The sequence below is a fragment of the Hordeum vulgare genome, chromosome 3H, assembly GCF_904849725.1.
Source record: "Hordeum vulgare subsp. vulgare chromosome 3H, MorexV3_pseudomolecules_assembly, whole genome shotgun sequence".
Classification (NCBI taxonomy): Eukaryota; Viridiplantae; Streptophyta; class Magnoliopsida; order Poales; family Poaceae; genus Hordeum; species Hordeum vulgare.
The window spans coordinates 605098216-605126085 of NC_058520.1; the positions used below are offsets into that span (position 1 = coordinate 605098216).

The window sequence follows — 27870 nt, forward strand, 5'->3', positions numbered from 1 at the left end:
AACCCCATGATATCGGAGACGGATCTACGATGCTTGAAGTAATCTGAGGCGGCCTCACAATCGGTGACAATCTTCACAAACAAACTACGGCGCATTCGTTACCTTCTCCGGAAGAGGCGAGGTGGGTACGTCGGTACCTCCGCAAAGTAGTCTTGCATCAAATGCTCGTGACCGAGACCGCGGTTCCGGTAGATGGTGACTCGCCCCATCTTCGACCCTCTCCTGTGATCCATCAACTTCGCGCGGTCTTCAAACTCTTTCACGTCGAGGAGGAGGCCCATCATCTCGACGTCATCGTTTTGAAGCAACTCCTCAATGTCCGAATCATCCGACGACGACCAACCGGAATCATCGGACAACGCCTCCATCTACACAACACAAAACAAAAAATTGTGAGTGCCAACAATGAATCAAAAAGGAACAAATTAAACTAAAAAACAGAAGAAAAAAAAACATATATGCGGGTCGGCGAGGAGAGCTCGGGGCGGCCTCTTGCTGCGGGAGAAGGAGGGCGCGGGGGCGGCGGAGGCGGTCGGGGAGGTAGGCGGGCGGGGGGCGGCGGCCGGGGAGGTCGAGGCGGAGGATTAAGTTCGCTAGAAATGAGTTGCTTGATTTAGAATGTTTTCCATTGAAAAAGGCCTTTGTTTGTAATTAAAATTCATTTTTTCTTTTCTTTTGAGAACCCATTGGAAAAGGAAAACCTTATTTGACGCCACAAGCGCCCGTTTCATGATTCAAACCTGGGACCTTCATCATAGAGACACGCTCACGCAACCACCCCACCACGAAGCAACTCCCGATAAATTAAAACCTTTTACATGTTTTACTCCAAATTCGATGGACTTTCTCATCGGACGGGCTCCAATTGGAATTGGAAAAGGGGCTGCGTGGGTGTTAGCATGAAGGGGCCAATTTTGCTCTCTGATTCGACGTTTGGGGAACCCAATAGCAATATCCATTTTCTGGGCTTTTAATTTAGTATCAACTCCCGATCCCGAAGCGTGCCTGGAACCCTAGCTCTTGCCTACCGATCCCCTTCCCCTCCTTCTCTCCCATTCCACGGCGACGGCGGCTCTCCCTCCGCCCTGCTGACTGCTCCTCCCACTTCGACGCCGTCCTGGTGGTCTGCCATCTGCCGCCCCGGCCCCGGCCCAGGCGCCGGGTCTGAGGACGGCGATGGGCCAGGCCCCGTCGCTGCCTGACGACGTGGTGTCGGACGTCCTCCTCCGCCTGGCGCCGCGCGACATCGCAGCGTCCCGCCGCGTCTGCAAGTCGTTGCGCCGCGTCGTGGACGGCCACCGGCTGCTGCGCGCGGACCTCCTCCCTCTCTCGCTGGGCGGCATCTTCCTCAACCACTTCCAACTACGGTCTGCTACGCAGTTCCTTTCCCGCCCCACGACGGCCGCCGCCGTCTCCGGCCGGCTCGACTACACCTTGGATGCTTGCCATCCGGACAACCACTTTGTGCCCGCTCCCTACGTGCTTGATCATTGCAATGGTCTCCTCTTGCTCTGTCACTGCGTGGCCAACCCTGCCACGCAGCAGTGGGCACCCCTGCCACCGGACCCGGCCCTGCCACAACCCCCACCTCCAGGCATGGATTTTATCATACACTCTTACCTCGTGTTTGACCCCATCCTGTCGCCCAACCATTTCGACTTGTTCATAATGCCCCAAGTTCCTTTCCAACTGGACCCCGACGCCGAATGTGAGCCAGTTGAATGGCCACCGTCCGCGTTCATCCTTTCTGTGTTTTCATCCAAGATTGGTTCATGGGAGAACCGTACATTTGATCGGGAAGGGGAAGCTGCAGGGACCATGCCTGGCATGGATCCGGAAATAAGACGGTCTTGCAATGAACGTCAGTCTGCCTACTGGAGAGGATCGCTCTATATATGTTGCTCCAACTGTTTTGTTATGAGGTAGTGTACTATACCAACTCCTTGAACATCATATATAATTATATACAGTAGGTTATTCTGGTTTTTTGATTTATTTTCAATTTTTTGTTCCTGCAGAATATCGCTGTCAGACAACAGGTATCAAGTAATAAAACTGCCACCGCCAATATTTTCCAAACACGGTTCCAGAGATCGTCAACAGTTTTACCTTGGAAAATCTACCAAGGGGATATATTGTGCATCAGTATTCAGCTTATATAGGTCTCTCCTTCACGTTTGGTTCCTTAATGACCTGAATGAGTGGGTTTTGGAGCATGACATGGATATTTTCCCCATCCTGCCAAACCTTGATTATGGCAACCGATGCGATGGACCTTGGATCCTACAACAATTTGACTACCATGAACATTCTGATGAAGATGATTCTGTTGTGGAGGATAACAGGGAAGCCATAGTGGAAAAGGAGAAATCTGAAGCTATAGTGAAACAAGGGAAATTTGAGTGGGACTCGGACAATGATAATGTACTTGAACCTGGAGGCAGGTGGGAGACAACCGATATAAATTTCCTTGGATTCCATCCTTTCAAAGAGGTTGTTTTGTTATCTCTGTGGAACAGAGTGCTAGCCTATCACTGGTCGAGCTCAAAGCTTCAAGATTTAGGCAAGCTTTTTCCAGATTTCTATTTGGATCGAAGCCACATTTACTGGCATACACTGGTGGAAGAGTCTTTCATGTACACTCCATGCTGGTTAGGGGAGCTTCCTGGAAAACTAAACTAATTGGAAGGTGTCATAGAAGATTAGAATGCTTTTGTGGCAAGCTATTCGAAGAATGGAACACCTTTTTAGTTGTGCACAAAGATTGTTTGTTCCCTGAGAAACTAAATCTAGACATGCATATCTCTGTTTCGAATTTGCTTATTTTCCCTGTTGTTTTGATCGAGTACCACCGATCCTGAGTTTCCTTCATTGACCATGACTAAGAGGGCTTGTTGCTTTTGTCTCTCAGGGCAATTATTCATTCATTCACTCAGATCAGTCAGCGGAGCTTTTGAGCTTGGACGCGTTGTATGCTTACAAGTTGAGTGCCTTGTGACTCTCCTGTTGTGGTGTGGTTGCTGTCTTTGTGAAGAGGGTTTGGTTCCCCTTGCGCTGCTGGCTGGTTAAGCTAGAGATCTCTTAATGTATGCAGACATGCATGTTTGCACCTGACTGGGAAATTCGCTAGATTAATCATCGTATACTTAGAAATGGAAAATATCTAGCTTGCCAGGCTACCTACAGCACTCCTGTCGATGACCACTGGTCAATCATTTCCCATGCCATGCGTCAGAATCATTTATATTTTGGAGGAGATTCTCGTCCAATTAAATCGTTTTACTTTTCGACTTTGTCATTTTGTCTAACTCTAAAGAAAAGTTAGTAATCAAATCATAACTCAATTTATATTCTGAAGTTTCTACTCACCTGGATCTCTTGTTAGAACTCCTTTGTTTCTCTTTCATAGCAGCTAGTCATTGGTCCAAGATCTTGTACTTCTCTAAGGATTTACGATTCAGGAGGACATATCACCCCTCCCTGAACATGATATTTATCTCTACAAGATATTCTTCATATATCTAATATTGTTTTCCTTGAGAATCATCCTAACTTATCTAAGGATTCAGGGTTCAGGAAGACTTTTCTAAGGATTTAGGATTCAAGAGGACATGTCACCCTCTCAGTATGGTATGAGCAACAGATAGTACTACATACACACAAATGCGTTGACATCATTGGCATACAAATCTTTCCTAAAAAATTGAAAATGTGCTTCTAAACTACTCCCTCCGTACCTAGATATATTACGTTTTGGTAGTTGAACTAAACTACCAAAACGTCATATATTTTGGAACGGTTGAACTATCAAAACGTCATATATTTAGAAATGGATGGAGTAGTTGTTTTCTTATTCCACCTCATGCAGTGCACTCATTCTTCGTGGATTTCATCGGTCTTTGAGTCATATTCTGGTGCGCCCAGCGCATCCAACACCCTTTCATACTTTTGAAAGTGTTAAAATAAATGAAAGAAATAAATGACAAAGGTAACACCAATATCTAACATATGACCCAAATTCAGATCAATATTTGTAACACAAATTGAGAAGAAAAAAAGAAAATTTACACCAAATAGTGCATAATGCAAGTCAAGCTTTCTTTTTGGCCCATTTTCACCATTCACAAAAAAATGTCTTTTTTTATTTTTGGAGTTGTGCTTCGAAATTTGGCTTGCATTTTTATGACATTTGTAAATACAATTTGGGAGAATTGTGCGGTTGGTGTGCGGGCTGCAGCATTCACATGCATGAGAACTACTCCCTCCGTTCCTAAATATAAGTCTTTTTAGATGTTTTACTAAAAGACTACATACGGATGTATATAGACTTACTTGAGTGTAGATTCACTCAGTTTGCTTCGTATGTAGTCTTCTACTAAAATCTCTAAAAAGACTTATATTTAGGAACAGAGGGAGTACATGATAGGTGGCGTAGGTTTTAGTAGGAGATAACGGAGAGCAGGCAACCCACGTTGACATCTTGATGGACTCCGGTAGCACATGAAAAATTGGGGTTACCCGCTAGCTACAGATCGAGGGATTTTTTCCTTTTTTCTGTATCGTTTTTCCTTTTTCTTCTTCTGTTTCTTTTTTTCCTTTTTTCTATGGTTATTTTTTAACCTAAGTTCATGTTTTAAACTTTTTAGTGAAATTCAGAAAATGTTGTTGACTTTATAAAAAAAATCTAAATTTCAAATATTTAACCTTTTTCAAAAAACATTCTAGCTTCAAAAAATGTTCGGGATTTTAGAAAAATGTTCGGGATTTTAGAAAAATGTCCGACATTTTTCCAAAATGATTTTTTCAAAAACATTTCTGTTTGACATTTTATAATTTTTGTTATGAATTTCAAAAAATGTTCTCGTATTCACAGTTTAGATTTAAATGACCATCCTTCAAAAAAGTTCCTGTTTCCAAAATGTGTTCATCTTTTGAAAAATGTTCGTATTCCAAAAATTGTTCTCATATTCAAAAAACAACATGATTTTTCAAAAATGTTCCTTTTTTCATATATTGTTCACAAGTTTTTTCAAAGTTCTTCCTTTCACATTTTTATAAAAAATGTTTCTCTTTTTTTATTTTTCTTCACAAATTGAAAGCTTGTTCAAATTTTGTTCGCCAATTATAAAATTATTCATGATTTTAAAATGTGCAGGACGTTTAAAAAATATTCTTCATTTTCCAAAAAATATTTCCCGTTTCAAAAAATGTACGTAAATTCAAAAAATGTTCCTCTTTTAAAAAGTGTACATAGGTTAAAGAATGTTCCTGTTTCAAAAATTGTTCACAAATTTTAAAAAATGTTCTTTCTTACAAAAAAATGCTCTATGTTTGTAACATGCTCCTGTTAATAAATTTGTTTATAGACTAAGAATTTTTTTTATGTTTTCCAAAAACTTTGTGTCCTTCAAAAATTGTTCGCGCTTCCAAATTTGTTCACTTTTTTAAAAAAATGTTCTCGGTTTAATAATTTGTTCTCAAAATTCAAAAAAAGTTTGTTTTTAAAAAAATGTTCGCTCTTTCAATTTTGTTTGGGGTTTTCCAAATTGTTCTCCTTTTCAAAAATTTATTCTCAATATTGAAGAAATGTTCGTGTATTTAAAAAAATTGTTTGCGCTTCCAAATTTGTTCACGTTTTTTAAAATTGTACCCAGTTTCAAAATTTGTTCTCAAAATTCCAAAAATGTTCGTGCTTTAAAAATCTATCCAAAAACACACTTTCAAATTTGTTCGGGGTTTTTCAAAATTGTTCTTCTTTTACAAATTTTGGTCCGAATATTCAAAAAATGTCCGTGCTTGTTCACATTTTTCAAAACTGTTCTCAGTTTGAAAATTTGTTTTCAAAATTCAAAAAGTGTCTTTTTTCTAAAGCAGTTGTCTATTTTAAAATTTGTTCTCAAAATTCAAAAAATGTCCGTTCTTAAAAAAATTGTTCGCGCTTTCAAGTTTGTTTGGGGTTTTCCAAAATAGTTCTGCTTTTCCAAATTTTGTGCTCAATATTTAAAAAATGTTGGTGCTTTAAAAGTTGTTCACGCTCCCCAATTTTTTCATGATTTTTCGAAATTGATATTCAAATTCGATACAGTTTGATATTCGAAAAGTTGTTTGGGTACACGCTCATCGCGCTGGGCCCCGCCATCTCCCTCTTCGCCGGCGTCATCGCCACCAAGCCCTTCGTCGTCCTCACCCTCCTCTCCAGGTGTCGCTCGCTCCCCATCCTCCCCATCTGCTGCTGCGTTCGTTCCCATCAAATATCGGCTTGCCGTGCCTCCCACAGCCATGGGGGCTCGCATTGTGGCCGTGGATTCGGTCCCTCCTCGTGCTAGGCTTAAGCTTGGCTTGGTTCATGCGGCTTCGTGAGATCCATCCTCCTATGCTGCAGGTAGTTTCTAGACACATGGCGTGGAGGGCTATGTCTTGGCGTGGATCTAGTTGGTTTAGAATGACCATATTTTGCTGTGCCCTTCGTTTTTTAGTTGTAGAATGCACAAAGACTTGTCTAGCATTGTTCTTCAAGGCTATGTCTGTGATATACAGTTTGATATTATTATTTTTAACTTTTGAACTGCTTGGTATATATGACATAAGGCTTTACAAGTAGGTGAACCATGTAAAACGTTCAAGTTATCTTCTCATGCGCCGAATGCCGTAGGTATAGAATATGCAGTTTGATTGCTTTCCTTGTGATATATCCTGATAACTGTTTTCCCCAGGAAAATGGAAGAGATGCTATATGCCTTTGCCGACAGAATATCTAAACCACGTCTCTGTTTGACAGACAAGATGCTAATATCATTGGGTAAGTTGTTGTGGTTCTATATTAAAATGTTCTTTGGTCAAGGAAGGTCGAATGTTTCTTCATCTGTCATTTTACATAAAGTCTTCATATACCGCTGTCTGGTGTTTATCCCAGGATTTGAATTGGAAATAGACACCTGCAGTTATTCACTGCCATCTTTTATTTCTTCAAATGAATCGTGTGCATATCATAATTGGGGGATTTTCTGATGATTGTTATTCGTTCCAACTCTAGCAAACATAGGTTAATAATTACTGTAGTCGTGATAGAGCAATGCACAGCTTATGTATGGCTCTCCGTAATTTGATCCGGAACTACAGACCACATTGGTGACTCGAGTGAATATAAATCCAAGGATGTGCATTCAATTATCTTTTGTTGGGAGAATCTGTTCTTCGTGCTTGAGGTTGTCACAAGTTATAACTGCTATTGTTTGCTCATTTCTGTTTGATATGTTGGCATAGCTGGTGGTTTAGGTCATGGACTTGCTCATGCAGTCTTTTTCTGCCTCAGCCTCCTAACTCCAGCATTTGGTCGAGCAACATTTTTTGTCGAAAGGTGCTCAAGGATGCCATTTTTCCTTGTGTCTGGTAAGTCCACATTTTCTTCACTCCCTAATACGAGTCACCAAGGAGGTGAAGAAGCCTTCCTTCTTATTTCATGGCTGCTGAACAAAATTTAAAAGATTGTTGGTTTTACCGCAGTTTATGTTATCTTGTCAGCATAGTTTGTTTCTCCAAGATCCTGGTTGTATTGTATACGCCAGAGTTTATTTTAATGATGTTATTTTCCTTGGCTAAACCCTATGTGCTATTGGCAGCAATTATTTCACTTGGATTCTTGGTCATCCATACTTCCTCGATGATTATTGCCTTTAATGGATATGGAGAGAGAAAGAAGAAGGACCAAATCTTCGTCCCAGTGGTTCACCTGATTGCTGCTGTAATGGTAAGAACTACCAAGTCTTGAAATTGTTTTTTGTCGGATCTAGTGCCTCCCTGTCCCTTAACAACGGGCCTGACAATGCTTGAACAGATTTATGTTCATTAACAGATGACTGAATAGTTGAAGCATTTTCATATTTGCACTTACATTGTTGAGATATGGTAGAAAGTAATCTCTTTTACATGTCAACCAAGTATTTACGTTTTTAAGTAGCATATGGCACGACATGTACATGCTGGTACTAGAACCTGTTGCTTTTTAGACAGTATAGGTGCCTGATTCAAACAATGCGAATGCAACACTGATTGTGTGTTCTGTTCATTTCAGACATTGATCAACCTTGTGCCTGGAGGTTGCCTCGTCGGTACACCTTTACTGTGCATGACGGCTGCGATGACCTTGTATTACTCCTGGCAAGTGGTTGGGCAGAGAATAGCAGAGCACCAACATGGGCAGTCTTAACAGCTAGCGCTTTGCCTATGCTCGTTGCATCGCATCGAGTTTTCTTGTGGGTTAATCTCTGTACTAGGACAACTGTATGTAGATTTAGCAGTTTCGCCACTAGTGGACTCATCATCTTGTGAAAGCCCATGCGGAACGGTGGTCGTGAGAAATTTATTCCCTTCTGAAGTTATGATGGGTTGTATATGAGAGTGTGTACTTGTAATTAGATGTTTTCAGTACTATCTGGACAGGCAAGAGATTGCCGTCAGATCAGGCATGAGTAGTTAGTTACCTATAATATCTTCATCCCAAAGTAGTAATTAGTTAATGATGTCCCTGTTTTTTTCTTTTGAGAAAAATATATGTTATTTTCTCTTGTAACTGTGCTTGGTCATGACTGAAAGTGACCCATTCAGAGCTATTCCCTCCGATCCAAAATAAGTGTCGCGGATTCAGTTCAAATTTTAACTAAAACCATGACACTTGTTTTGGATCGGAGGGAGTATCTACAAGTTCCCTTAGTTCCTGTGCTTGGTCATCTGAAACCATTTACATCTGATTTTGTTCAATTTGTGCAAGAACAGAGTGTAAGGAACAATTCTTTAGACCATAGAGATCGCATCTTTAGAATCGTACCAACATCACAGATTACATTTTCCAGCCAACATAAGCCGGGTTGAAATTCAATTCAAGGTTCAAATTATGTTTAACAACACTAGTAACATGGGAAAATCAGGTTCAAATGACAAGCTGCTACAAGAATCAAACATTACCGATGATCCCAACAACACAAAGGTCTCAACATCTGAATTTGCAAGGAAACGAGGCACCGCCTCTGAAAAAACAAATCAGACGATGTTCCTTTTGTTAAATATATATTATTCGAGTCAAAGTGGAACAAGCTCCCTGTTACAACCAATTTGACCTGATGCAGCAACCCAGCATAGCATGGACAGAACATCAATGACAAAATCAATAGATTGGACAAAACACTGGCCATCTCAGTTCATTATGTCAGGCTTATCATGGTGTATAGACTCCAGACATTCTTTGGCCCGGTGTACTTTCGACTGGAGATAGAAGCTTCCACTCTTGGCGTTCTTCTCAAACATCGTATCATACTTCTGCAAAATATTCAGAAGGGAGGAAGCCAGGCATCAGGATTTCGTGTCTAGAGCAAATGGATATACATGTGCTTCTCACAATCGCAACTATGAGATGTTGATACAGAGCAATAAAACGACAGTGTACATGATGTTGGCATTGTTCAATATTCCTGCAATTTAACATCAGTATTACGCTCAAGCAAACTACTGTATATGTGCTTGAAACTCTTAATTTCATGAAAACAAACACATGGAGAAAAAACCTTAGTTCATGCGAATATCATGACAGGTACTAAAAGATATAAATGAAAGTATACATCTGCAATTTAACATCAGTTTTAAGATGAAGCAAGTCATTATAGATATGCTTTTGAAACTCTTAATTACATGAAAACAAACACATGGAGGAAAAGCCTTAATCCATGTGCTATAGTAAGATGTATCAAGAGAATAGGCTTCTATCATCACACACACCTGCACGATCTCTTCCCAACTCGTCTTTTCACTGATACCCAATATTTGCCGGGCTTCTTGCTCAGTCATGGCCTTGCTAGCCCTTCGAATACCGTTCACAGCTTCCTGTGCAGCTCCGGTTCTCTGTGCATCTATAAGACAAATCAGGAATTATTAGTTGCATTCAGAAAACTGCAAGTTGCTCAGGCAAACAGTCAGGGAGATGTCTCTATGCATCTATAAGCAACCAAAAGGAAGAACAAACCTCGAAGTCAGCTTTACAATTACACATGAGAACTGTGTCCTGTGCAGGATATGGTCAATAATTCAGCCCATATCAGCATTCATAAAAAAAAAATGAATGTCTATTGAATCTTAAACCTGAACTAGTAAAAGTCATGGGTAGGCAAACAAGGGCCCTGATCTAAAGGCAAGAAACGATTCCAGACAGGGTCTAATGGAGTAAAAGGTGAATCAGGTTTTGGTTCATTCATAGTCCAATGCTTATTCAGGCTGCTAAATGAATTCCCTGTGCGCATCCTGCTTTGATACTAAATGATGATTATTCATGACAAGAACATACACAAAGCGTACATGATTACAAAATATCAAAAATTGCGTGCATCATTCATTCACATTTTAACACTGTAGCATTCATCACCACTCAGTTTTGGACAGCAAGGGGCACCGCGACATGTTCAGAAGGGGCAAAAGAAGGCATCTTTTGGCATCTGGCCCTGTGAGCTAGAGATACGGAGCAGGCAACAGATAGAGGGGGAGGGGGGGCACTCACTGACGATGGCCTGGCGGTAGGCCTGCACCACGGCCCTGCCGACGACGGCGCCGCCCATGACGAGGAGTTGCCCGAGGAGCCGTCCGGCCTGCGGAACCATCGAACCGGATCATCAGGCACGCGATTCACAAAAGCTGGAGCACGGATCAGATCGAGAAAAGTATCGAGAGGGCAGCGCACGTACCATCGCGCTCTGGTTCTGGTCCTCCCCTTCCTCTCTCCGGCGGTGGCGGACACCCTGGCTAGCTAGGCGGGCGCGGTTCTCGCGGGAGACGCGGTGCCCGTGAGGGAGCGCGGGACGGGGGCCGGTGGTGCGAGGCTGTCTTGTGGACGGAGGGGCTCGCTCCCTGGAGGCTTGACGCCGGCGGCGGCGGCGGCGGCGGCGAATCGCTCTCTGGCTGGCTGGCGGAGACGGGTTTGGCTTTGTGGTTGTGGCGAATCCGGGCTTTTTGTGCGTGTTGGATTTGGGTTTTCGTCTTGGGAAGCAAGAAAGACGTTACCCAACTGGGCCTGCAACAAACAACTCGAGAGTCCATCCAAGTGAGACCGGCGTTTCGGCTCTCGGGTGCATCTACACCCGTTCCGACGGAAAAAATCAAAATAAATATTAAAAAATTTAGATAGATAATTATATGCGTGAGGTCCGCTTTAATTTTGAGAGGCACCTGAGGCGCTCTTAGCAAAAAAGATAAAATCTGGGTCTGTGAAAAAGTTCATTGTTCACAATTTTTTTGACCCAATTTAATTTTTTTTGCTGAGAGCTGCTCAGATGTCCAAATGATATAAAATTTGGAACGAACCTTATGCATCAAATTATCTACTACACAAATTTTTTTTTGAATTTGTTGAATTTTTTAGTATTTCTTTTTATTTTTTTCGTGAGCGCGATCATTTGAGCCCGTGCTCAGAAGATGATTTTCGCCATCGAAGTGCTCTTCTTTATAAACAAAGAAAGAAAAAAAATATATACTTACCCCTACGAACGCGCGCACATGCTATCTTTACGAGCTTCTCCGAGAAATTATGCCGGTGAATTTTAAGGTTAACAAATTCATCACAGGCATCTCATAGCCGGTGAGCATGTCATGCCACTGCAAGAGCAACGTGGGGAAGATTGAAGTAAATAGAGAAAATATGCGAGTACCCGTGCCGACTCTAATATACCTGGATGGGTTGGTTCAATGCCACGGAGCTTCTAGGTGTGCTTAGAGCATCTCTAGTAGACCCCGTATAAGTGGACAAATCCTTATAATTTTTGCGTTTTGCAGTTTTGGTCGAAAAAATGTTCAGAACACAGACCATAAAAATGATCCAACTCGTAAATTTTTTAAGGGTCACCGAAAATGCACACCCGAAACCTTTATAATTGAAGGTTGGAAAGACGAACCGAGGGGGGGGGGGCGTATACTGGTCAAACCTCTTCGGAGCAAACACGCCACCGTGAAGTTTGCCCAAATAGCTCGACCTTGCAATGACCTCTCATGACCTCAGCCTGGCCGTTGGAATCTTCCCGGTGCGGCAGGCAAAGGGGCACGGCTCGGCCAGCGCAGTTGGCAATGGAGCAAGGCACTGACGGCGGAGGCGACGGGGCGCGGCCGACGAGCGACGGGGCGCAACCGACGAGGTTGGGCGCGGCCGACGTGGCCGGCACGGTCGGCTGGGGCGGTGGCGGACAGACTGGAGGAAGGAGTTCTTTATCCCAGTTTTACAGTATGTTTTACAGTATCTGTTCGGCTGTAGCTAAAATAAACCCTTAAAATGCTTTTTCGATCCGTATCGCAATTTTACAGTTTGCAAATTTAAGGGGTCTGCTAAAGATGCTCTTAGTCATCATCATGTTGGGCTTTGGCTCTAAATTTGCGAGGGCGTGTGTGTGCCTCCAAGGTTAAAAGTCACTTTAGTTCAGAGCTACATCAACGAAGAGCAGTAAAGCTCTCTGTAGAATTCCTCTAGGCGGCTAGAGGAAATTTGCCCGACAGACTGCACCGACGAGCCCGTGGATTCACCTCCATTTTTATGACGTTCCGATGGCCGATGACGGGGAGGGGAATCCCAGTGCCTCCGATACGGTTAGTAGTTTAGGTTAGGGTTTTTACATTTTAGTCCCCACAGGTACGACGCTCGGCCGGATGGCGGCCCTACTTCTTTGAGTTTGTCTTCTGGGCTTCGGTCCTCCTCGACTTTGTCAACTTGGACGTAGCGATGGAGTTTAGATGTATATTCCTTTCACCTTCTTGGGGCGGTGAGGTTGGGTTTTCTCGTCATGTAGTGAGCTTTGATGTCAGGTGTTTTAGATCTATGCAAGGTTCAACATCGAAAACTACGGTTTCAAGGCACTGGTCTTTAGGGGCACGGGCATAGAGACATCCCCGCTGTCATCAACAACGTTAAGCCGGCTCCGATATGGGAGTACTGACAGTGGCGCATCGACGGCATTAGTGGTTGTTTGGTGGTCTTGAAATTTTGATGTAATTTCTATTATATTTGAGATGATTTGTAGTTCTTATGGACTTTTGTAATAGACATGAATTATTTTTGCAAAAAAAAAAACCCATCCAAGCCACGATAAAGCATTGTCGAGCTCCTCTATGTTTGTATCCTGACTCCACTCCTTTAGTTTTATGTGATATCTTGCTGCAACTCTCTATCTTGTTGTACACTTGTTTGTTAGTATTTGTAAGTAACCTGTTACGTGTATCCTAAAAGCTAATTTTTGATTACGTATATTCATGTCCTCTAGACAATAATTTGCACAATGGACTGCCCTGCAACTAGACCGGTGATAACCTGTCGGACATGGCATTTTTGTGTGAAACTTGCTGATAAACCGGGCGGTCGAAACGGTCTAGAGAGTAAATCAAAAGAAAAGAAATGTTCGGGGTAGTAACCACCTAAGTTGCGCTTTTTGCTGCCTAACAGAGGAGACCACTGCTATTTGTCCTTATTTTAGTTCTATACTAGCAAAAGGGTCCGTGCGTTACACCGGATGTAAAAAAAATATGCTTAAAAAGTTAGAAAAAACTATCACTAAAACAACATTGCAATCAGTCATTTGGAATCACCCATGAACAAACTTATATAGTTAAAAAACTTCAACTTAAATTTTGGAACCCAAACTTTGCCCATAAATTGTTTTGTCACCTTACCAAGCCCCACCAAATACCTAAACTTTTTTTCGAACCTTACAAATATGTACTTGCCATTCAATTGAGTTTGAATTCAACTCTTCCATATCGGTTGAAACTTCTTTTGTTGAACTAAGTATAAATCATATGCTTTATATTAAAAGTTTCAGCATTTTCCATGCACCCTAGCCATTTCTTTTCCATCCTTCTCTATTTCTACTTCTTCTTTCTAGTTTCTACAAGGGAATTTAGAGAAAGAAATTAAAGGAGAGAGAGAGAGAGAGCAATAGTGCAGAGCCCATCCGGCCTAACATTAAAGGGGCCATTTATGTACCCTGGATTTGAGACGGACGACAAAGCTGAGTATTTTGCCTGCATCCATAGCTAAACAGAAAATGTTGGCGCAAACTTGGAATAGGTTTCTAGCATACACCACTACGATAAATGCCACAATACCGCTACACTAACATATAATGCACGGATTACATGAGTTAAAGATGATCTCATGTCATCACTCAGAACTGAAACATGACCAAGCAACACGAACTTCCATACTACATGAGCCAACAGAGATTGATACCTGGGGGACTTACACCGGCTCTATGAGGTTTTAAAACTGCTTCGCTGGTCTCGGCAGCATATCCCTTGTTAATTGGAAATGCCATTACAGAAACCTTCAGGTTCCTCTCAAGTTTAACAGAGACCACAGGTCGTGAGAGAGTGATCACGCCATTAGCATCAACAGGCAATCCACCATCTCCAAAAACAAGTAACTTGACTTGCAGGTTATCATCACTACCGGAGGCGGCACTAAACACACCCCGAAAACCATCTGACCACGACCCGTCAATAATTCTTATGAAGACTGTGGCCTCAACAGAGTGATAAATGTGAACAAATTTAATTTCCAACGTGCTAAGCCTGCTAGGATAAACACTTTGAGGACATGCTCCAGCTCTAAACACCACAACAAGAGCACTTAAATCCTTATCCTCAGATTCAGTAGTGCCCTTCACTTTCGAAAAACCTCAAGGTATGTAGGATCATATGACACGACAATAGCACGGGTAGGACCCGTCAGTGCTAGGGAGCAATCCTGCATGCGCAGAGCAACAATTAACTAAACGACAATGTTCATTTCATCAAATAACAATCAACTCTGGAGTAGAATATTCAATGTATTCTACTTTTAACAGTGAAATGGATAGTTTTAACAGCAAAATTGCTAATTTAACAGCAAAATGGCAAGATGTACTCGAACTTAATCATCATAACTTGAATTACTAAATCTGACAGCAGCAAATGCATAAAAAGTTACTTATGATTGCTTTAATAAGCGAACCTGGGAATGGTAAATGCAGGGGAAAAAAGGATACAGTTAGCAGAAAAGTTGCCCATAATGACGCTATTCCTGGCGCCCTTGCCCATGCCTTCGCCGGACCCCGCTGGAAGCCGCCGCCTCGAGGAGGGGCGGCCGGGAGGAGGAGGGGGAGGGGAGGGAGGGAGGAGGAGGAGGAGGAGGGGCGGCCGGGAGGAGGAGGAGGGGGGAGGGGCGGCCGGGAGGAGGAGGAGGGGGAGGGGAGGGAGGGAGGAGGAGGAGGAGGGGGAGGGGTGGCCGGGAGGAGGAGGAGGAGGAGGAGGGGCAGCCGGGACGAAAAGTTTTTTTTTCCACTTAAGAAAAGAGTGCGTGTTGATTAACTGAAAACTGAGGGACTTTTTCGTAAAAATGCCACGACGAACGACCAGAAACCCTATTAGCTTTATTATTAGGGAGAGATTAACATAGTATATTATTACTCTAGATATATAATTTTATTTAAAAACCAGCAAACAAACAAACAAACCAATGAACTAGCGTCCAGACCTGTAAAAACTGAACTGAAAGCCTTAGACCCTGTTTGGAACCACAATAGATTATGATAATCTAGATTATGAAGATAGATTATATAATCTGGTTTATAAAAATAATCTACGTGGGCATGTTTGGATGTCAGATTATATAAACTATAATCCAGGTTTTACATTGCATAATGACCTGTCCGTCCTCTTTTTTAAAAAAAAGAGGAGGGTGGCGGTGGTAGAAATGTAATTATCTCCAACTTTACAAGGATAATGGGTCATTAACAATCCATAATCTGATTTTAGCTGGTGTAGAGTAGATTATGAGTTTTTAATAATATATCCATCTAGTTTTTATAATCTATACCATAATCTGTCATGTTTAAAGACAAAATAGATTATAAAAACTAGATTATATAATCTGTATGGTTCTAAACATGGCCTTATTGGTTCGACCACCAATTTACCTTTTAAACTATGCTCTAGACCATAGACCTGATGGACATTTCTAGTACATACTCCAACTAGCTACAAAAGACCACACCCAACAGTCTTTGTCGGTGCAATATTTGAATGTCAAAACACTAGAATCCAAAACCAGTCTCAGATTACATATTTGCCAGACAACTATATATAGAGGTAGACTCATCTGATCTTCACATTGACATTTTTTGTTGTGTACCATACCATGAACAAAGACCATTTGGTGAGTCAAGATCAAGTGACGGTTGATGCCAGCGGCAGCGGCAGCAGAGGTGCCAGCGAATCGCTCGCTCTCTGGCTAGATGGCGGCGGCGGAGATGGGTTTGGTTTTGAGTGGCGAGTTGTGAGGGGGAGGAGGAGGTGGGTCCGGGCTTTTTGTGCGTGTTGGGTTTGGGTCTTCGACTTGGGAAGCGAAGACAGATTTCCATGGTGGGGATGAGCCTAGTAGGACTATGACAGACGAAGTGGATGCTCACTTGGGAGGCTGCGTCATTGTAACCGGACCCGCAACAAGTTGTGAGTTCATCCGAGTGCTTTTAAAAAAATACAGTACGACACATGATTACAGGCATATCCTATTTATTTGGCGCTTCAGGCACCCATATTACTGTACATTTTGTAAACGGTGCCGGAAGACCTCAAAGTTGGACCGACCCGTTTAGCTATTTTTTCTTTTCTGTTTGAACTGAAAGAACGAACGCGCATGTGGAGTGTCAAGCCAGGGATCCTGGATAAATTGCACTAACGCGCCCGTGTGGTACCACAATGCTTTGCTGTGGTAACTTCTCCCTTTTTCTTTTCTTTAATTAAACTTTGTGAACTTTGTCATAATCGGTGAAGTTTTATTAAAACGTTGAACTATTTACAAAATTTGTTGGACTCTTTTCAAAGTCAATGAATTTTACAGAATATTCTACAAAACCGATGAATTGTTTTCAAAACTGATTTTTTTTTTCAAAATTGGTGATATTTTTCATATTTAATAGAATTTTGCCAACATTTGATGATTTTTTTCAAAAAAAGAACATATACACTAGAGGTCCTAAAAGAATGTCAAGTGTATCAAGTAGGTCCTAAAAGTTTAAAATCGTTTACCATGGGTCCACAATTTGTGTAAGTCATTCACCACATGTCCTAAATGTATTCAAAGTGTGTCAAGTAGGTCCTAAAATCTGCTCATAAAATACACATATAGGACGCATGATGACGATTTTAAACTTTTAGGACCTACTTAACACACTTAGAATATATTTGGGACTTTGGTGTATTTTACTCTATTGCAAATTGAATGATCTTTTAAAAAATTTGATGAACTCTTTTCCAAATTAATGAACTTTTTTAAGTTCATGAACCTTTTTTGAATTCATGTTTTATTTATTTATTTTGCTGTTTGTTTAATTCATTTTGTTTTCAAATATGAAGGTGTACATGGGTCAACCCACCACGCCGGCGTGTGGGCGTCAGGGAGCTTCCCTGGCGCCTGAAGGGTCAAATAGAAGATCCCCATGCTACACACACAAACGCTCAAGAACTCACAGTTATCTATATAAACGTTCACGTGCACACGCACGAATGCTCGCGTGCAACAGGGGAGCTTAGTTGGGGCCAGCAGGTGCCATGGCCCCTTCACTACAAAACCTGAAAAAATAAATTGAAGGGCTGTTTAGATTAGAATTTTTTAGCTTTTGCCCCTTCCCCCCCAAAAAACATTATTTACAACTTTGCCCCCCCCACCCCCCACAAACATCCTGTCTAGCTCCGCCACTACTCGCGTGCACACACATGCTACCTGTATGATATTCATGAGCCGGTAGATGTTGAGATTTACTCCCTCCGTTCCTAAATATAAGTCTTTTTAGAGGTTTCACTAGGAAACTACATACAGATGTATATAGACATACTTTAGAGTGTATATTCACTCATTTTGTTCCGTATGTAGTTCACTAATGAAATCTCTTAAAAGACTTATATTTAAGAACGAAGGGAGTAGAAAGTAACCACATGCACTTTAGTAGCCGACTTGCACGTCATACCAAGAACAGTGTCGAAAAGCTCGAAATAAATCCCAGAAATATGCAAACATCCCCGTGCGAAGTCCCTGCAATACAAACACTGCGGTGGATGGTGTCACCAAAATGATCAGATCATGGAAAAATGTTTTTGAACATAATACTGATGCATGTGTTCATAGATAAACATACACTCTCCCCTTAAAATGCATACACACATATTCTATCGCCATGAGCATTTGTGAGAGACCGAGCCCATGCATCATATTGGGATTGACGAAATCATCACGGGTATCTTTCATACTCGATGGAAAAGGCTCTTCCCACCGAACGCACTTCGTCGAAAGGTCTAAAATAATTCAAAAAAATACGATCATCGACACCAAGTCAGGAATTGAACTCTGATGGATTGATTCCACCATAAAAAAACTACCATCTCAACTATGCTCAATTCACGATCATCCTAATTTTTTGAAAGATGGTTAAATTTTGTTAAACTTTCAAAGAGGGTCAAAACAGTGTTTTCTGGCCGCGCATACCCACAGAGATGGGCCGGATGGTGGACAGGCTTGGACGTGCATGCCCATTCGCTTCCCCATTTCCTTTTTTTCAGTTTAGTGTTACTTATTTTTTTCTGTTTTTATTTTGAGATTTTATTTTTTTCTTCTTTTCTGATAAAGGGAATATGTTAATATCGTGAAGATATCAAATACATCCAGCCTCTGCATCAATAAAATATTGAAAGACATCAAGGATGCACACAACCAAGAACACAATAAAAGAGAGAGAAATATAAAACAAAGACCCCGTCGCAACGATGAAACACTCGCAACAACAACACTCCAACAATCATCAAAGACAACACCCAGACCACAGAAGAGGTTCTTCAAAAGCGACGCCTCCAAAAAGGAAACAATGCATAAGCTTTGTCATCATCAGATCAAGGATCTTGTGTTTTCATCATGAAGAAAGTCCAAGATCCCAAAACAATGCCTTCAACAAGGCCATCGTCAGGTACAACCAATGAACGCTAGACCTCGAGCTTTCACCCTGGAAATCACGGCTCGGTACTCGAAGAAGCACCTCCAAAACTGTTGTACACCTATGTTGCCGCCCCCTTCCGACAACCGAGATGACGTCTGTACTAGCCTGACGCAGTCGGAGCTGGTAGCCGGCCCTTCGCAGCCTGCGAGGCCGATGCAGCCGACAGGCGGCAATCGGCGAGCCCGACGCGACTGAAGCTGGTAGTCGGCCCGAGGCAGACAGTGAGGCCGACGCGTCAGAGCCGACAACCGGCACGAGGCAGCTGGCTGGGCGACCGTACATATGCAACAGAGGCGGCGGTGATGGAGAGGTCCCGGTCGGAGAAGGGCAACAACGGTTCGGCGCAGGGCGATGTGCGAGTAGGCGCGCTGGCGACGACCGTGAGGGGCCGCTGCATCGCACGAGGCTGCCGGGTCAGAGAAGAGGTCGGGTGGTCGTGCCAATGTCAGAATAGAGGCATGGGGTCGACGGTGGTGGTGGGCAACCAAAACGATCTTAGATTGAAAAAAGAAACGCCGATCAAACAACCGACGGAAGAGAGAAAATTCGAATCAAACGACCGACGAGAAGGGAGAGGGGCGGGGTGTGCGGTTAAAGTTTGGGGAAGGGGGGAGAGGGAATAGAAAAAAAAGGGATGGGTGCTTCACCAACGGCCCGGCCAGGAACGGACAAGGGTACGCGTCGCCACGATCCGCGTGTGTCTGTTTGACCGCAAACACGGTCCAAACTTAAGCTGTAAATGGATCGAAAACAAACATTTGTTCGTTTACTCCTGCGCGTTGGCCCATAATATGTGTCCATTTACTTCCAAACGTACGCGGGGCGGACTTGGGGACGTGGGTCGGAGTTGCCCGGGCGCTAGGCGCGAGGAGAAATTCATCCCTCGGCAGCATCGTGATACATCACCCTTCCTTGAACTGATCTGATCTACTAGATCTTTTTAAAACAATCTGATCTGATAGACATGGGGCTTGCGTTTTTATTTCCCACAAATTGTGCGTACATGCACAGCAGCAGCAATCCACTTGGGCCATATCGAGTTGTAAACGCAAAAGGCACAAGCCATGTTACAAGCCAGTCCCAATTGCTTTCTTTCTTTTTCCAGGAGAAGCTCTGGGCTTGGGAAAATCCTATTTGCCGCTCTGTGCGAAGCGGTGTCGAGGCTTCGCACAGAGCGGGCGGGGGATTGGGCTGACCCAAGGATGCCGTGCCCGGTTTTGGAAACCTTCTAGAGGTTTCAATTGATTTTTTTCGGTTTTAGGAAACTTCTAGAAGGTTTGAAACAGTTTTTTTTTCTTTTTTTCTGTTTCCTAAAAAACAAACATTTTTTAGGAATTTGTAAAAAATGTTTTGGAATTTGAACAATGTTTTAGAATTTTAAAAAATGTTCCAGAATTGAAAATATGTTTAATTTTTTTAGAAAATGTTCTGGAATTTGTAAAAATGTTTCAGAATTTTAAAAAATATTCCGGAAATTTAAAAATGTTCAAGATTTGTTAAAAATGTTCCGGATTATGAAAAAATATTCTGGAATTTGATTTTTTTTCTGTAATTTAAAAAATGTTTCTGAATTCAAAAAATGTTCTGGACTTTCAAAACTTGTTATTCAAATTCTAAAAATGTTTTTTGCTTTTATAAAAATGCTCTAGATTTTCGAAAAAATCTTTTGGAGTTTCAGAAAAAAAGTAAAATAAGAAGAAAAACTACAGTCGTTATGCACCTACTGGGCCGGCCCAGTCGGGGGTCGCCCTGTGCGAAGCCCCGACTGGTTGCCGCAGTGAGCGACGAATAGGAGGTCCCCTGGGCTTGTATGCCTGAGAGGGGGCCCCTTGAATTTGAGGACCTGGGGTGGCCGTCCCTTTGCCCCCTTCAAGGCCGGCCCTGCTTCTATGTCTCGAACAAACCCTTAACAAAATCAAGATTTAATACATCGAAAGCCATCAAATCAATGGAGATGAACCGGATGAAGATGGAGGATGACGGGACTAAGTATCCCCATTAAACAGCCGTTGACGCCTTATCAATGATGTCACTCTTCTTGCCTATGGTCCTGAGAGCCTTCTTCATCTGTTTTATTGTATCCGTAGAAACCTACTCCGCTAGGACGAAAGCGGACAAAGGTATCAAGATAGTATCACGATCAACGATGGATGGTCGGATGGGCTTGAGCACCTCAAAATTAGGTGCCAAAGCATCTACCTCATCATCAGCAGCACCCACTGACGTCAGCTGAGAGAGCAATAGCAGCATCCAAACCTTCACGGTCTACAAAGTTGCGCGGCCGAATGAGCTCCAACAACAATGATGAGGTCGTAGTCGGCATCACCAAGTATCCTCCAAGCGATCCCATCTTCTTAGAAAGCACACCATCGAAATAGGCGAAGTAGACCCCCACAAATCTTCTGCAACTTTTGTTGGCTGTAGTACATCCAATATCTCCTGTGACTATGTGACGCAGGCTCATTAATGTAGGCGAGCCTGTAGCATATAGTAGTAGTACCTTTGTCCTGATTTATTATGCCTTTTTATATTTAATTAAAAGATCATATGCTGATAATAATTTTAACTCATAAAATAAATTGTACATAACGAAAACAATATTATTGAAACTATGTTTAAATATGAATCCAACGTTATATAATTTTTTATGACATACATTAATATATTTTTAGTTAAATTTATGATTAAAATTTGACACACAATACAAAGGAGGCCAATAAAACGTGAGGAGGTAGTATAGTTGTTGCCCATGCCCAAAATTAAAAAACCGTGGCATGTGTGGGTGTGTAGCTTATCGATGAACAAGAAAAGAGATGAATATTTTGTATAATTTGCTTTGCCTTCATTATTTTTGTAGGGTTGGACGCGTGTAGGCATGAGATAAGGATGGGTGGGGTCCAGTGGGACGCGTGCTCGAGCGCGGGATCTCCCACCGACGCCAATTGTTTTCCTTCATCGATCATTTGTTAGTGCTAAGGAAGTCTCTCCCTCCTCTAGTCAAACCATTGTCGATCCCCTCCCTCTCTGGAGGTCACAGCGAGATTCATTCATCTCGATCCGGTGCTAATATAATCCGGCCTGGACCGGCGATCCCTCCCTCGACTCCACGCTGATCCCACGGCCGCCGTACGCCGGCCGCGCGCCTACCACGTCCTCGACTCAGAACGTCCACGCTCTTGGTCTTCCTCGTCTGCCGCTGCATCGCCCGCCTTCCGTGGCCACGGTGAGTTCATCCCTCTCCTTCCTCTCTTCTGTGCTTACTTTCTGTTCCAAGTAGCTAGCCCTAGTGGTGTGGTAGCCGCGCCCGTTGACCCTGCAGTTTTTGTGGAGTAGCAACCTAGTCGTATAATACAGGAGGTTCACATCGGCTGCCAGCACCCCCGCTGATTTCCTTCACCATTAATTTCTACTTTTGTTTGACCTGACCGCATGAGAAAGTTTGAGCGACCCGGCCCGGGTGGCCTCAATCCTACCATTTCTGTTGTTAACCATCGATCCCTATTGCCTTGTTTGTTTTGGTTGCCAACTGCAGGAAAGATCACACTATACTAGATCAGCCAGCGATCCTCCATTCCTGCGCGCGTACGTACCACCATGGAGTTTTCTGCACACTGGTCCTCGCTCCCGGCCGACCTCATCAACCGCATCGCCGACCGCTTCCTGGCCACCAGCGACGTTGACTACTACATGGACTTCCGTGCCGTCTGCCATAGCTGGCGCTCCGCCACCCAAGACCCCAACAATTCCCCCGACCCTCGCTTCCACCCTCGTCACTGGGTCAACATCAACGGAGCCTCTTGCCGCTCCGCCACGCGCCTCTTGGTCAACACCGCCACCGGCCGACCTCTGCGCCAGGAACTCCGGGTGCTCCGTCACTATAACATTGTCAGAACCACCACGGACGGTCTCCTCGTTTTGATGGACTGCACACACCCCCACAATACATGCGTCCTCAATCCTTTCACAGGCTACCTGATCCGTTTCATGGCGCAGCGACCCGGCAACATCGTGGAATATGCTGCCCTCGAGTCCGGTTCTACTACACCAACCATTTTCTTTTTCTGCAAGGACTTCATGGATGATAACTGGGTTATACACGAATCATCTCGTACGGTCTACATGGCTGAGCCTGACAGTGGCTCTCTCGCCGTCTATGAGGACAGGTGTGCTTTCCCTTTGATCAAGCTGGCTACAAGCGGTATCTACACTATTCATGGTGCTGACCTGGGATCCGTGGCCAGAAGGATCTTTGATCTAATGAGGTTTTACAAGGACGACCTTGCTGAGGTATCTGAGGATGACTATACCATGATGTCCGACCAAAAATCTTTATGGAAGCTTTGTGCAGGACGTTGTTTCCTAACGGAATCTGCTGGAAAAGTGCTGATCATCATGAAGCTAGCACAAGGCGTCGTGGTCTACAGATTACAAACGCACAACTATGAACTCGAGCTTGTGTTGGACATTGGTAACTGTGCCATCTTCTTAGATCTTTATTGTTGGTGCTTGTGTGTTAATGCTGATAAATTTCCGGCCGTCCAAGCCAACTGCGTCTATTACCGGAAAAGCCGACTAGCTGTTGCTTGTTACATGTGCATGTATAATCTCAAGTCCCACAGAGAAGAAATAGTCGACCAACAATTTCAGCATCTTCTTTTGGACCAAAGGCTGTCTCGGCTTTAAAGCACCGGTGGGCCAAAAGTACAAGAAGAGCACGGAAATTCAACTCAACGGTGCTAGCGATACGTACAAGAACACAAGTATATATTCAGCCTCTTTGCGGCAGCTTGAAGGGAGTGTAGGCTTCCATATTGCTGATAATGGCTGTGTTCTTTAAGTTTTATGTTACTTTTGTAATGAGATTAATGGTTTGAGTATGTTTAAGCTGAAACTTTACATTTGTAATAACATTGTAATAAAGGTTTCAGTATGTTTAAGCCTAGACTATTCCCTTTCTCAATAAAGGCCCTGTTTGGATCCATGGTTTAGAGTTAGAGTTGGTTAGTTTGGTCTGAACTAACCCCAAAACATCCAAACAAAAGGGTTAGAGTTGGTTAGATGCATCTAACCCATCCAAAAGAACTAACCCATTCAAGATGTGCTTATTTGGGTTAAAGTTAGGCGGGACCCAGAAAAAGTTACTTTTCCCTTTACTCCCACCACACCAAATCCTGGTTAAAAGAGCCAAACTATTGAAAAAAATGCATTTATTGACAATCTAACCCTACCATCCAAACGATTAGAGTTAGATTCTAATCCGGGACTAACCGTAAGCTAACTCTAACTTCTAACCGAGTTAAGAGTATCCAAATAGGACTAAAGAGGTCTTATTTTGAGCATAAGCTTCATTTAGTACAATATTCTATATAGCATTTATGTGGTCTGAAGTTAATCCGTGCAGATGTACGGCGATGGTGATGCCTTTAATCTAACATATTTTGTGAAGTGAAGGATAGGGTAGAAAACGCTCGGAAATAACTTTCGGTTGTCGAACCCAATTTGCTCAGTTTGGATTAATGGTTGCTGAGGTATCACCAGAACGGTGTCGTTGTACACGTATTTTCATAGTTAAGCACATATTGTTTTTGTGACTTTTAGCAGATTTCTGTTCCTATAGAACTAGCCTATATTTAGGAATGATCTTATTACAACATGAAAGACGTAGATAGTTTCATTTTGAACATCTTGATTTGTTTGTTTTCTTTATTTGGTAAAATGGATCATGATTTGTAGCCCGGTAATTTGGCATTTAAATTTAGGGGGAAATCCAGGCTATGCTTGTATATTTACCTAATACTAATAATTAATGTGTTAGCTCTAGAAGATATTTACACATATATTAGGATTTCAGCAACCGAGGCCAATATATAAAGTATTATTTTTATGTTTTAGTAAAGGGCCCCTGTGTTTTATTTTCGCCCCGGGTCCCCAAAGTGACAGGACTAGCCCTGCATTAAAGTGCAAGGGTTCGTGGTTGTTATATGTTGTGTATGTTTGTTGGATTGACCGTGAGGTCATGGAGTTTATTTCTTAGCGACTTGTCCGCGTGTGATCTTTATGTATCAGTTTTCGTCTGTTTGCTTGTGATCTTTATGTATCAGTTTTCGTCTGATTTTTCGTTAATTAATTGATAATTTATTTTTTCTTAATTAATCAATAAGACAAATCTTTTGTTTTCATTTAAAAATAGAATAACAGTGATGATGATGATTAAAAATGAACGAAGAAGATAACGGTGTGACTTTCACTTTACGGTCGCATGCTGAGCTCCTGCAAGTTTGCAAAAATATCCCACGGATCTGCCGGTGGTGATCCAAGGGCTAGCGGATCACTGGATGCCCGGTACCAACAGAATTTTCCCCCTTTCTCAAAGGAGAAAAACTGAAACTTTCTGCACGTTAAGGGGTGGGCGTATGTATAAAATGATAGGAAAAGCATTCAAATCACCGGGTTGATAATACCTCGCGTGTAAGCCCTCCGCGTGGCCGTCCGATGGCGCTCGGCGTTCTACGAGAGTATAACGTAGATGTGTGCTTGCACGTACATGGACGGGTCACCACAGTTTTTCTTTTAATTTTCACCGTCCATACGTTAATGAACTGCTGCTGTTTACTCGTGCAATCACACGAAACAAGGGGGAACTTGAGCACTTATAAGTGCATTAGTGCATAATCTTGTCTTGCCCGAGCCCCCCATATCAAGCACCTATGAGCTGTTGGATGATAATCTTTAGAAAATCCATCATCTGGGCAGTCGTTCGATGGAGGAATGGACAGTCGTCCGGTCTCCACTCCCCTCCGGCGAGTCGTTGGCCCTTTGCAACAAGATCTATGTTGCAAAAAAAAAAGTTTATGTTGCGTTCAATGTTTTGTAACACGAGCCTTTTTGCAATACCCGGCAAATATTTCTCTTTTTCTCGGACTACAAGGTTCTTTGCAACAAGGTCCGTGTTGCGCTCAATGCTTGCAACAAGCCTTTTTGCAATTTCTGTTGAAGAATCTCTTTTCTACGACTGCAAGTAAATCCTTAAACCCTTTTCTTTTCAACAAGGTTATTGTTGCGGTTAAGGTTTTGCAACACAATCCTTGTTGTAGTCCCCGTCGAACTTTCTTTTTTGTGACTGCAAACCTAAACCTTCAAATTGTCTTTCATTGTAACAATGGTTTAGGCAGAGCTCAGCACTTTGCAACACAAGCCTTGTTGTAATGCCTATCATTCTTTTTCTGTGACTATGACTGCATGGGCATGTGAGGAGAGTTGCGATGCGCACCACCCGATCAAATCAGATCCAAGGGGCATGAAGACGTCTAGCGTGCGCCCAATTATAAACTAGAGACAACTCGCAACATTGCAGCTTTTTTTAGGGTTCAGCCAAGACTTTATTCACTCAAATTCCACAAATTGTGGGACACAAAACGGATCATGCGGGCTGGTCATCCACATAAGTCGCCCTTGATCCAAAGAGTGAGAAAACTTGGCTAGTCTATCGGCGTCATTGTTCGCCGCTCTACTTTCAAAAGAGAAATTACAAGAGAATTGGGCAGCCCTAAGGTTTATTACAGTGATGATAGCTCCATATCTCGCACTACTATGACAATGGATGTCACCAATGACCTGCTTGGAATCGAAAGCACTTATGAAGCTGTTGACGAGGAGGTCAGCTGCAAGGGAGAGCCCTTCCCTGCATGCTAAAGCTTCCAGAGTCGCTACATCGGCGATGCCATTTGATAACGAGCGCCGAGCTATCCAAGAAGTTTCCTGTCCCATCTCTACACATAGCCGCTGCTCCTCCCTTTCTGCGGACCTATGAAATTGCAACATCAACATGGATTTTAACCTATCCCAGAGGTGGCGCTTTTGGTTTGACAACAGCCAGTTTAGGAGTTGGCTTCTTCTTCACCCCCTGTCTAGGAAGCGGGTCGAGTTCATGAATGAACCTCGAGATGAACTGGTGGGTTGCAGCCGGACTTTTAAATATCTGTTCGTGGATTGCTTTCCGTCGCGCCCACCATATGGCTCAGAGAGTGATTGATAAACAGATGAAAGCTTCATGAGAAAGGGAATCGATCATGGTGAAAAGCCAGCGTTTAGCATCCGGTTCAGTCATATCACATAGATGTTTTGCTAGTTCCCCATCCACCATGGCCCAAATGCAGTGGGACATCGAGCACTCCAGCAGAGAATGTCGCCAAGAGTCGGCTGCACCACACAACCCACAGTCGCTCGAGGTCGCCATGTTTCTATGAGCCCGAACATCTTCTGTTCGGATAGATTGCTTGGCTAGCCTCCATAGAAACATCCTAATCTTCCCAGGAACTTGGGTGTGTGAAAGTTTCTTCCATGAATCAACATCTCTGTTCGAGCTTGATGAACCTGACGATCCATCCAACCACGCCCCTTCTATATTTGGTTTCTGTCATCATCCGATAAACGGATATAACCGAGAAGCATCCATTCTTCAAAAAAATTATGTCCATGTATTTGAGATGTTGCTGATGCACAATGGAATCTCTAGCATCGCAGCAACGTCAATGGGGAGACAGACTTCTTCCAACCTGGTTATATTCCATGTGGCTGATGTGGCGTCGATTAGTTCAACGACAAACTGGGGAGGGTTATCAGTTTGATTGCCATAGGGCCTCATCACCTCCTTGCGAGGTATCCAATTATCTTGCCAGATGTCAGTAGAATTACCATTGCCAATGGATTTAATTAGACCTTGATTCAGTATATCTCGGCCTTCGATGATGGATCTCCAAACCTGGCTCGGGTGGGAACCTAGCTCGGCTGAGGGGATGGAAGAATCAGGGAAATACACACTTTTGTGGAT

General features: G+C 43.0%; 4 protein-coding genes and 1 pseudogene across 4 annotated transcripts; 3 read left to right on the top strand and 2 right to left on the bottom strand.

Moving 5' to 3' along the window:
• Positions 1-1020: 1020 nt before the first annotated feature.
• On the top strand, positions 1021-2823 carry LOC123445597. Its single transcript, XM_045122605.1, has 2 exons — positions 1021-1922; positions 2019-2823. Exons 1-2 carry the CDS (start codon positions 1177-1179, stop codon positions 2680-2682), a joined length of 1410 nt encoding a protein of 469 aa, XP_044978540.1. The 5' UTR covers positions 1021-1176; the 3' UTR covers positions 2683-2823.
• A 3879-nt stretch (positions 2824-6702) lies between these two features.
• LOC123445598 (gamma-secretase subunit APH1-like) lies at positions 6703-8486 on the top strand. The gene is made up of 4 exons (XM_045122606.1): positions 6703-6799; positions 7264-7389; positions 7620-7747; positions 8072-8486. Exons 1-4 carry the CDS (start codon positions 6718-6720, stop codon positions 8204-8206), a joined length of 471 nt encoding a protein of 156 aa, XP_044978541.1. The 5' UTR covers positions 6703-6717; the 3' UTR covers positions 8207-8486.
• Positions 8487-8942: 456 nt separating this feature from the next.
• LOC123445599 (mitochondrial import inner membrane translocase subunit PAM16 like 2-like) lies at positions 8943-11059 on the bottom strand. The gene is made up of 4 exons (XM_045122607.1): positions 10725-11059; positions 10541-10628; positions 9769-9899; positions 8943-9312 (listed from the first exon to the last, which is right to left on the bottom strand). The coding sequence occupies exons 1-4, from the start codon at positions 10725-10727 to the stop codon at positions 9190-9192; spliced, it is 345 nt and encodes a 114-aa protein (XP_044978542.1). The 5' UTR covers positions 10728-11059; the 3' UTR covers positions 8943-9189.
• A 3029-nt stretch (positions 11060-14088) lies between these two features.
• LOC123441040 lies at positions 14089-15051 on the bottom strand (annotated as a pseudogene).
• Positions 15052-22264: 7213 nt separating this feature from the next.
• Positions 22265-24005, top strand: LOC123441041. Its single transcript, XM_045117567.1, has one exon. The coding sequence runs from the start codon at positions 22635-22637 to the stop codon at positions 23721-23723; it is 1089 nt and encodes a 362-aa protein (XP_044973502.1). The 5' UTR covers positions 22265-22634; the 3' UTR covers positions 23724-24005.
• Positions 24006-27870: the final 3865 nt, after the last annotated feature.

Coding starts and splice junctions, on each gene's coding strand:
- LOC123445597 (XM_045122605.1), top strand. CDS start 1,177: ATGGGCCAGGCCCCGTCGCTGCCTGACGACGTGGTGTCGGACGTCCTC. Junction 1,923..2,018: donor TCCAACTGTTTTGTTATGAG/GTAGTGTACTAT, acceptor TTGTTCCTGCAG/AATATCGCTGTCAGACAACA.
- LOC123445598 (XM_045122606.1), top strand. CDS start 6,718: ATGGAAGAGATGCTATATGCCTTTGCCGACAGAATATCTAAACCACGT. Junction 6,800..7,263: donor CAAGATGCTAATATCATTGG/GTAAGTTGTTGT, acceptor ATGTTGGCATAG/CTGGTGGTTTAGGTCATGGA. Junction 7,390..7,619: donor GCCATTTTTCCTTGTGTCTG/GTAAGTCCACAT, acceptor TGCTATTGGCAG/CAATTATTTCACTTGGATTC.
- LOC123445599 (XM_045122607.1), bottom strand. Junction 9,900..10,540: donor CTACCGCCAGGCCATCGTCA/GTGAGTGCCCCC, acceptor TTTGTCTTATAG/ATGCACAGAGAACCGGAGCT. Junction 9,313..9,768: donor GTTGGGAAGAGATCGTGCAG/GTGTGTGTGATG, acceptor AATATTTTGCAG/AAGTATGATACGATGTTTGA.
- LOC123441041 (XM_045117567.1), top strand. CDS start 22,635: ATGGAGTTTTCTGCACACTGGTCCTCGCTCCCGGCCGACCTCATCAAC.